Raw genomic sequence first — 10,489 nt, forward strand, 5'->3', positions numbered from 1 at the left:
TATCAGCGCCACAAAGCTCTACTATTCTCCAGGTCTTTGCCAGTGATACATCACATACGGTTTTGATTTGCTGTCTACGCTGACACACTGCCTCAGTAATTACCCTGATCATTTTAGAATGATTAAATCTTTCCAAATTGAGTTCTTCAAGTCATCTGGTAACAATTCCTGAATGTTTTTGTTTTTTTTATCTCACAATAGAAAAACATAATATTGCAATGTCTTTTTTTTTTTTCAATGTCATGCAGCCCTTGTTACTGGTTTGTTTGTTTTTTAATTGCTCAATTTCGAGTTCTCCGCAGTTTACAAAATAAGCTTTCAAACCAGCATAGACATGGAGTCACTGAGAAGTACTTCTTCTTCATCTCCATAGACAAACTTTGCTGTGACCTTGTGGTGAGATTTGTTCAGTCGTTTCCAAGCTCAAGAATGAACTTCTAATCTGAATTAAATTGTCTAAGCTGTTAGTCACACAGATCCTTTAGTCAGCACTCTGCGGTAATGCAGCTCGTGAAGGAAATAACTGCATTTTTTCATTAAATTAAAGAGGAAAACGGTAATCTTCTTCCTCAGAAACATCCATTTAATATTTTTCATCACGTGACCATTAAACAGAAGTGTGCAAGATTTACTTCTGCCTTCCTATCAATCATTTTTCAATAAAGAGATCTACTCATAATAAGGAGAGCTATTTTAGATTCCTCCTGGATGACTGTGCACATACAGTATTTGTTTCACACTGTATTACCTGTAATGTACATCCATTTGTTTTTTTAATAAAGACCTTCAGCTGACTGTCGACATGTTACCTCGTGTCCAGCGTTTCCGGATAAGCGCACACACGTAGAGTTTTGGAGTTGGATCCCACAGCGTACAGAGATCCAGACGGGTGAAAGGCAACGGCTCGAACAGCCTGAGTGTCTTCCAGAGAATGCACTGGTACAAACAGGCTTTTTGGTTTATCACCCTGAAAACAAACGAATACAAACGGAAACACATTAACACTCAGATTACATGTAATTTGCACTGTAATCTCCTTTCATCTTCTCTACTCTGTGACGTGCGTACTGTCATGATGCCAGTGTGATATCACTGCCATTCAGATGAAACTCTTATAATCTGCTTAGTCAAATGCCAAATTAGCATTAGGCTGTAACGTCTTAGACTATGACGATAACAGGAGGGAATACCAGATCTACGCTAAGGCCAGAACGTCAGATGTTTGAGAGACAAACTAAAACTAACTCTGAGTATTGTGTGTGTTATTTTTTTAACATGTTTGTGTGCATATTTACCTCTTTACTTCGAGTTAAGGCGCCTGGAGAGTCACCCGGTTGACTTCCTTTTGGTTTTTGCCCACTGTCAACAAGCACAAAAACACCGTGATCATTGAATTCAGAAAACAGTGCTGTAAAATAACAAAAGACCAACCGAGACCAACCTCTGCGAGACGACTGGGGATTCATTTGGAGGTGGGACCGGACGGCCCCCCACGGTGCGTTGTGGGGTGCTGCTGAGCACCCCTCCCCCTTGGGTCCGGCTCTGCTCCGGGGTCACAGATGGAGGGTTGTTATTGTCCTCGGAGGCGGGCGTGTTCCCGTTGCCGTTGCACTGCTGAGCCAGAGACTTCACCTCCTCTCCTAAATTCTCCATCCCCACATTGAGCTCTTCCAGCTTCTGGATGGACCTGCATGAACCAAATACGTGTTCATTAGTTTTTGTCTCCACAAATGCTTTTTTTTTTTTTCTTCCTTCCTTCTATTTGAAGTCGTTTGCAAAATTTGGGAAGCTTCCTTGCATTTTTTTTTTCCCTTTTCCCTACAGGCTCGAGTACGCTGACAGGCTAGTTAAATCTAGTTAAAACTACAAAGGGAAGAGGACAAAAGAAAACTGAAGTAATGATGTCATTATGCAGAGCTACCCTTGTGAATAATGTAGAGGACAACAGAGACAGGGTGAGGGAGGATTGGGAGGAAATCTCTGGGGGCAAATCAAAGGGCCTTTGTCCTGCTGACAGAGCAAAAAATAGACAATTTTCCCACTTGATTTTTACCACTGAGTTAAAGCTAAATTTACTAATGTCAAGTTTTTAGGACACGCTACAGTGGAAAGACACATGTAAGGTAATGCTGGTTTTGAGTGGGATGTAACATGCACATGGTACGACGTGATGTGATGTTAGAACAGATGGCGCTACGTGGACAGGAGGGGGGTGTGTCAGTCGAGAAGAAAGCCACATGGGACTCATCATTTTCACGGCCTTAACATGTCTTCTTCACCTTTCCTGACAGCTGCGCCTCTATTGTTTGGAGATATTAAAGGTCATAGAGTAAGCAGCAGATTTGATTCAAGCAAGCTGTGCAACAACCACCCAGACTTGGAAGACTTTATGTCATATACACACACTCCCCGTCTAACAAAACCTTCCTCGCTGTGTGTCTCTACCTGTTCAGGAACTTCTCCGTCAGGCTGTGCTGCATGTCGCTGGGTGGCGGCTCCTGCTGGACCCCACCCTCCAGCAGCATCTGTTGGTACATCTGCCTCTGCTGCTGCTTCTGCTCCAGGTGCTGCTGCACGCGAAGACGCTGGCGATAAAACTCCTCGTACTTCTCCGTCGAGTCACGAAGCTGAAGCAGAAGAATACAGCACATCAGGGAAATTGTTTGCTAGAAGGGAAGAATACCAGCAAACCTTCATTGTGTTGTGCATAATGGCAGGGTTACACTAGAAAAGAAGTGAGAAATCAAGTGTTTTAAGTGGTCTGAATGGCTGCAATCATAGGTGAGAAGTGAAAAGCTTGTTATCATAAAGGGAAGACACAATATTGTTCAGAAACAGGGAGAACGACGGGTTTCCTAAGCTATCGAAAAAGTGCTTCTGATGGATTAAGTCGTTCGTGATGTTTTTCTACTGTTGCATTCAGTTTAAATAAGCAGTGCAAAGGGAAACATACACATATGAATGTACAAACAAGGCACCAGGAGCTTCAACACCATTCAAAGGCTGCATTGTGATCACATGAACCCTTCTCCTCCCCGTTCTCCTGCTCAGGTATTAGAGGAGGAAGGAGGGCGAGACCGAGAGTCGAGGACAGGTCATTTCCCCCCTCTGTCCTCTGCTTCCTGCCCTGACAATCTGATGGGAACGAGCCTACTGGGGGGGGGGGAGCGGCGCTGGCTTTGTGCCAGGACTGGAGGAGGAATGGATGGTAGGGAGGAAAACAAGAAAGAGAGGGCAGGGATATGACAGTGAGATCACAGAGGCCCCAAAGTCTGCTTCTGTTTCTGGCCTCTTTATGCGTCTCCGGGGTGACGGGGAAGGCAGAGCAAAGCACCAGCTTCACAGTGAGCCGCACAAGGGGCCCAATATAGAAACCATGAGACAGACAGACACAGATACTGTGTTAACACTCTGTTTACAGGCAACATGAGGGCAGTAATGACTCATTTCTGTGGTTGAGCTGCTGGGTTCTCAAGCCACGTGTCTGCACCTGCCTGGACCGGTCCGCAGCCTCACTTGTTAATGGCAGGACAGTGATTTCTGAGCAGATTTGTGGATGTTTATTAAGATGATGATGATAGCTTTGGAAAGTGTAACTCACTCTGAATCTAAAATTATGTCCATTGTGTCTGTGTGTTTAGATTTGGCAGAGTTATGACTCAGAGAGGAAGTGCAAACTCTGATTGAGTATGAGGTTTCTACTCAGTTTATGCATCAACAACAATGTGTCTGCATGCACACACACACCAGCCCCTGTCCTACATGCACTCTCATCCCGGCCGGCCAACACAGCTATGATGCACTGAGCCAGCCACAACATCACTCTGAGCTTCCATGACAGCCTTGACAGCGACGAGGCTGTAAGTCAGACTTCCAGGAGGAGGAGGACGACTCAGACACACCACACTAAGAAGAGATTAATCAAAACTGGCACTGTAGGCAACACCCATCAAGTAAAGAAAACAATGTAGGGACATAAAAGATCCCCACATTTGCTCAGTAATGCGTGAAATACAACAGGTCTAACAGGTTAAAAAGCAAAGGCCGATGGTGTTTACCTCATTCCTATCGGCAGAGCCAGCTGATGGTGCGTCCTCGCCCGGAGCTGAGGCAGGACGCATGTTCTGAGCACCACCCGAGCTCATCATTTTATCCACAGGCGTGTCTGTCCTTGACCTTTACAGAGAAAACACATCTTCTAAGACACCTGACAGGGCATTGCACAAATTAAAAATTGATTCTGAGACATATAGAAGCATGTTTAGGTCCCAATCTGAGCGCTTACGTTTCAGGGGATTCCTCAAAGATGCTGTGGCAGTCGGAGCTCTCCATCATGAGGCTCCTGGTCAAGCTCTGCCCTGCTGTTCCAGGGTAATGGAAATTGGCGAACGAGTGGGACATGGGAGAGACCCCTTTACCCGGCGCTACCTCCCCGCCGCTGGCTCTCTTATCCTGGCCAGACAGCCCGTAGGACAACCCGTCCAACGCTGGGTTCAGGGAGCGTGACATGTAGGTGTCAGCGGACTGGGGACGGCGAAGCGGGGACGAAGGATACGGCGACAGTTTGCTGATGAGCGGGGTGAGGAGGTCGGCGTAGCCGGTCTTGGCGGGCTTGACCAAACGGTCTACATGAATGTTGAGCTGCTTCTGTTCGAAGGCGCAGGAGAAGACGGTGTGAGCGAGGTTCTGCATCCAGGAGAGCAGAGACAGGTCCAGGTCGTCGCAGCCATTACCGCAGAGCATGTCGACACCCAGGAGGACCTCGCTCTCTGTGATCTCCTCACCTGTCGCCTTGCTCTGCACACAAAGCAACCGTATAATTGTTAATATTCTAACGATCAGTACAACAACTCTCTTCTAAGCTAGAATTTTAGCATTTTTAGAGGCACAAACTAGTCAGGCCATAAGATTTATGTTTAGTTTTAGCAGTTCACACCTGGCAGAACTCCACACAGCACTCGTAGAGGACTCCTTTGAGCAGGAGCTGGAAGAGTCGATCTCTGCTGGCCTTGAATCCAGCCTCACTCAGCTTCCTGTCTGCAGGGATGAACTCCGCCACCATGGTGCAGGCCTCCTCAAAACACTGTACCCTGGCCGTGCTCGGGTTCCAGTCCTGACGGATGCCAACAGAGAAATCAGACATAAAGAACAAAAACTCAAACACAACTATCAATTGAAGCTGTGAAATTGGGATTTTCACTTGCAGTGAAGAGAATCACATTGCAAATACATACTACAAAAATAAAAAGAATGCAAAAGTGCAAATACACAAAATACTTCAATGTTGCTGCAGAATTATTATGCAAATCAGATTCTATAATAACTACATTCTTGCCTTGAACTCAGCATGGTTTGTGAGGCGTGGCAGCGTGAGGAGCAGACACAGTTTGCTGTAGTCATCTTTGGAGGGACAGAACTCCTCCAGGGCATGGAGGCACTTCACTGCTTCCTGCATGGTGAACTCCAACTGAAAAACATGAAATGGACGTGTTTCTATGTGTAGCACATAATGAAGTGTACGTTTCTCTCTCTCAACAAAAAAAAGCAGAGAAACATTCTGCTTTTTGAAGGAGCTTTATCTTCAGGAGCGCACCGGAGGCACAGATGACTTTTAAATGTCAGTGCTTGAGCTTCCTAGCTTTAATATTAAGGAGCCACAAAAAGAAGCAAGACTTTATTTTTCTTCTTCCCTCAATTTGTGAGTCCTGCACAATCCTGAAAAATCATTACCAACACACAATCACAGGAAGCAATACACAACACTCAGCTCACTAGTGCCAGTGAGCAATACAAAGTGTCCACAGATGTCCAAAGAAATCTGAGTTAATCCAGTTAATAGCACACAACGGCTCCGGCACAGCGTCACGGCCACACTAAGAGGCTAACCAGAGAAGTGAGCGTCTCTGCATGTGTGATTGTATGAAAATGTGTGTCAGATTTACTGATTTGGCAAAAGATTGACCGACTTCAGGTAGAAAGTAGTTTTAAATACACCTTCATCTCGTAATAGCAACATTTTAGTGATAGAAGTGATCATGTTTTCATTACCGATTGATCTGCTGATCAAAAAAAATATCAGAAAATAGTGAAATGTGGAAATAATGTAACTTTTAACAGTGCAATACTCTCAGGTATATTTATACTGCATTAGTCCAATGCATATTTTTAACTGCATGTTATGTTATTATAATTCAACTAATATGTCTGTGTGTATTATTTTGCACTCAAACACATTTATAGAACCTCTTGCTCTTGCATTACGAAGCACATCATTCTATATATCTCTTATTTTTTCTTTAATTTCACTTATGCATATATATGTTATTTTTTTAACGTGAGAAACTGTAACACCATCCGTGGGGGTAGTATTGTTTTGTAACTGGAATTTTAAATACATGATGATTTAAAAATAAAAGTAATTCTTATAAAAAGAAAAATACAATACGAAGAAAATACAAAGAAAAGCTAGAAATTCTCACATTTTAGAACCTGGAACCATCAAATGTGACATTTTGGCCTTTAAAATGACTTTTCAGCGACACATCACAGCACGGCGATATCCCAGAAAGTAGCACTTAACATGTCAGTTACACCGAAATTACTCACATTGATAATGGGTATGTATACTGATGTGATTAAACACACAATGCTATCCAACGCCAGCTCTATAATTGACTCAGTAGTATCCCACAAACACCTACAGTTCTGCATCAGCATTCAAAGACACTCGCTGCTTGCTGCACCTTTTCTTGGCAGACATATCGGGGTGTCACAGGCAAGCAGATGATTTGGGGGAAACGTTTTATCCACCACATCAGTGATACTCAGTGACATAGCATCAACGGCACACATAAACAGCTTAATCCCGATAAGTCCTTAACCGCAGTGCGGCCGATAGTCACGTCACTCCTTGCATGTAAATGTAGCCGCGGTAATCACATAGAAACACGCATAACCTGCCCCACTTATAAAGACAAAGCTGTGTTTCGACTGGAGTTGCTGTTTCAAAGTACAGGTATTAAAAAAAACACAGTTTGCATCTCTTTTTATCTTTAAGACTGAGCCTTCTTCTTACTGCCATGACAACCAGGGACAGTTGGTGGGAAGATAAAGCAGCGCTTTTCATTAGTTTGTTCATTAGGATGGAAATTCAAGCCTTAGAGAAATATAGAAAAAGAGCAAACATAGTGTTTCAACTTACATGTTGTGGCTCGTCTTCTGCAGACATGGCGTTATTCACACACAACGCCTCCAGAAACTTCTGCTTAAGGATGATGTAACGGAACCTGAGGACAACATGCTTGTTTTTACAGCTGATATTACAAATGCCTTCAAACGTTATATTTTTGTGGAACTTGAGCTACAAACAGTCAAACAACCAGAATGAGCTGAAAATAAAAAAGGTACAGAAAGAACTGAATGAATGACATGATTTTGAACACACTGAAAGTGATCCAGACTCACCTTTTTCTGTCAAACTTGTCCATGCACTCCAAAGGCTGAATGAACTGCAGGACCTCATCCCACTGGCCATCAAGGACCAGTTGCCTAAACGAAAATGTCCAACAAACACACAGAAAATAAAATCTTTTTCTAAGTAAAACAGACTACATAAAAGAAAGCAAACATTTTCTGAACATTTCACTCCCTATTCGCAGGATTAGTTAAATTTAAACATGCACCATGACTAGATGGAACATCCTGTTAATGAAAACTTCACACCAGGAGATGAAATATCAGAATGAATGTAATACTCAGGCTGAGTAAACTTGCAGATGAGACACACTGTTGGCTGACTTTCAAGGAAACACTGACATCAAATGCAGGCGTGCAGTGTTACACAATCTCAGTTGTAGAGGACAAGATCGGAAACACTAAACTTACAACTGGAATTATTTCCTGATGTTTCTCTACATAGCGACAACGTTCAGGAGAAGCAACATGAGACGTTTGTATCCGGGCTGAACAGTGTGATTGTTACTATGGAGATCATTTACCGGAGGAAAAGCATGTCGTCCGAGTAGAGTCCATTGATGACGCCGCTCTCCTTCTCCAGAGCCAGCATGCTGATGTGCAACTTTCTGGCGTTGAGAAAGTCCAGGATCACCTTGATGATCTCCACCTCCTTCACATTGATGGTTTCTTCCGCTGTCATGGTGACGACGGGCAGCCGATGACAAGAGCAACGAAGCTAAACACAAAAAAACACACACACACACAAAAAAGAAATCATAACAGATTCTAGTGTTTATGTTATCTCAGGCTACCGGCATAACAAAGCCCTGAGGTCGCTGAGGCAGGCTCGTGACAGGAGTCAGAGAAAATGAAAACCACAAGCAGGGCACATGAATTAGATTTTATTATTTATCAACTTTCAGCAGAACCATATTGTGATTACATGATATGACCACAGCTACTGGTTATCGTTCTACATGTCTCAAATTGATTTAAAGCAAGCTGTCGTCTTAAAGTTTTTGTTTCACACATATAATTGCCTGACAAACAAAAATACAAAAACATCCATCCATTATCTATACACCGCTTAATCCTCACTGGGGTGGCAGGGGGGCTGGAGCCTATCCCAGCTGACTTAGGGTGAAGGCAGGGGACACCCTGGACAGGTCACCAGTCTATCACAGGGCCACACTTAGAGACAGACAACCAAGCACACTCACATTCACACCTACGGACAATTTAGAGTCACCAATTAGCCTCGACATGTTTTTGGACTGTGTGGGAGGAAGCCGGAGAACCCGGAGAGAACCCACGCTGCACGGGGAGAACAGGCAGAAAGATCCCAGACATCTTCACCGGGACACGAACCGGTGACCTTCTAGCTGCGAGGCGATGGTGCGAACCACCGAGCCACCTCGCAGCACGAAAACATCTAGATGTGTGTAAATATATTTGACCACTTAACTTTGCAGAAAGCATCCGACACTTGCGTGACACTGATCAGTCGCAGTAACTGTCATGTGTAGAACTGTATGAACGTCAAATGAGGTCTCTTTTTGGTTTTTACTTTGGGAGCATGTCCTGGCCTTTTTTTTTTTTACATGCAGGAAGATAAATCATGAGCAAAATAAGCAGTCAATGCCCTGGCTGTCCTTCAAACTATTCTGATGACAGTCTCAAATACATGGATTCCGACTTCCAGCATTTAATTCCTAACAAACACAAGGAACCAACTGAAGATTTGCTGAACCGTTCATCTTCAGAATCGTTTCCTGCTTCGAACGTGTATGGCTGAATTATTCGAATATCAGTTTCCCTTTGTATAGAGCATAGAGCGGTTTCACAGCGTTTGAGCAGCGTCGAGGTGAGCTGGTGTGCACGAACTGCAGCAAATGGGAAGGAGTTGCTGCATGTATCGGCACTTTCTAAAAGGAAAACACAGTGCAGAGCTACATTTAAGCAACTTTAAGACAGGAAGGGATTATTTTAATGGCAAAAAATGTAGGCTGAGCTGATCAGATGTCTATGCAGTTTAATTTCTCAAGATTAAAAGTAAAAATCTGACAGTCTGCTGTGACATGTGAGTCAGATAAATGTGTGGTTTGATGCAGATGTATGAGCCTGAAGCTGTGATTAGGACTTAACAGTGTCCAATATAACACAATGTATTGTTATAATCTAGTTCCTCCCTCCTTAATCTCCACGCAATCTAAATGTCTAATGTCGTAATTGTGCCAGAGACAGAGCAGATGTGATTTTACAGATGTTACAGAGGGTTTTTGACGACACCTAAGTTAGCCTGAAAGGATGCTCCAATGCTCCACATGTTGTGTTTACAGAGTCTTCTATATGAATGTCTTGCCAATAAGCAGCCTCTAATGCATTTATGTTTATCCGCCCGGATGGTTTGCAGCTCCACAGCTTTAAAAAAAACTAGCAAGAAATCCCCCTTTTTCCCGAGCTTACAAATGATCACAGAGAAGCAGCACACGAGCACTGCAGTCCTGCTAAGCTAGCATGAGATGGTTAGCTAATAACACTGGCACTAAGCCACAAGTCAAACAGTGTAAGAAGCTTAAGCTACTTGTTAGCTTTATATAGTTGCTCAATTTAGTGGCCGGATTAAAGCAAAACCACCAAACAGCTAGTTACTGTCGGGGCTCGTACCAAGCGGACTAATTTCTCCCGTTAGGAAGGAGACTGACTAGCTAGCCAGGCCGAGGAGGGGATAGAGAGAGAGCGAGGCATCATCCGCTAGTTAGCTGGACGGGCGGGGTGCGCACTGACAGCTTCCCCCACGGCTCCGACAACACAAATGTGGCTCCATAAAAGCTCACCTGGGTCTAAAAATACATGGGATGAAAACGCCGTCCCCTCGGTGTCTCCGTGCTGCTGACAGACGCTGTCACGACGGTACCGCTCGGTGTTGTCAGCGCCGCTCGTCTCTCCGGCTGACGGTCCCTCCTCCTCGTCTGACTGGGTCCCTCCTTGCTGGATCTTTCTGTGCCGCTCCGCTGCGGTCTGCTGCTGCTGC

The 10,489-nt window shown here is 44.2% G+C and overlaps 1 protein-coding gene across 2 annotated transcripts in view; it reads right to left on the minus strand.

The window, feature by feature from the left end:
- wdr47a (WD repeat domain 47a) overlaps positions 1-10,407 on the minus strand; it is a 15,305-nt gene extending 4,898 nt beyond the window's left edge. For both annotated transcript variants that reach the window (XM_008282255.1, XM_008282254.1), the window contains exons 1-12: positions 10,293-10,407; positions 7,998-8,191; positions 7,465-7,548; positions 7,202-7,286; positions 5,336-5,467; positions 4,937-5,113; positions 4,286-4,797; positions 4,059-4,176; positions 2,446-2,627; positions 1,442-1,687; positions 1,296-1,359; positions 810-967 (exon numbers count right to left, since the gene is read on the minus strand). In XM_008282255.1, the coding sequence (XP_008280477.1) occupies positions 810-967; positions 1,296-1,359; positions 1,442-1,687; positions 2,446-2,627; positions 4,059-4,176; positions 4,286-4,797; positions 4,937-5,113; positions 5,336-5,467; positions 7,202-7,286; positions 7,465-7,548; positions 7,998-8,155 (1,916 nt within the window). In that variant the 5' untranslated portion in view covers positions 8,156-8,191; positions 10,293-10,407. The remainder of the gene's footprint in view (positions 1-809; positions 968-1,295; positions 1,360-1,441; positions 1,688-2,445; positions 2,628-4,058; positions 4,177-4,285; positions 4,798-4,936; positions 5,114-5,335; positions 5,468-7,201; positions 7,287-7,464; positions 7,549-7,997; positions 8,192-10,292) is intronic.
- Positions 10,408-10,489: the final 82 nt, after the last annotated feature.

Source organism: Stegastes partitus, unplaced genomic scaffold, assembly GCF_000690725.1.
Source record: "Stegastes partitus isolate 25-593 unplaced genomic scaffold, Stegastes_partitus-1.0.2 Scaffold264, whole genome shotgun sequence".
Taxonomy (NCBI): domain Eukaryota; kingdom Metazoa; phylum Chordata; class Actinopteri; family Pomacentridae; genus Stegastes; species Stegastes partitus.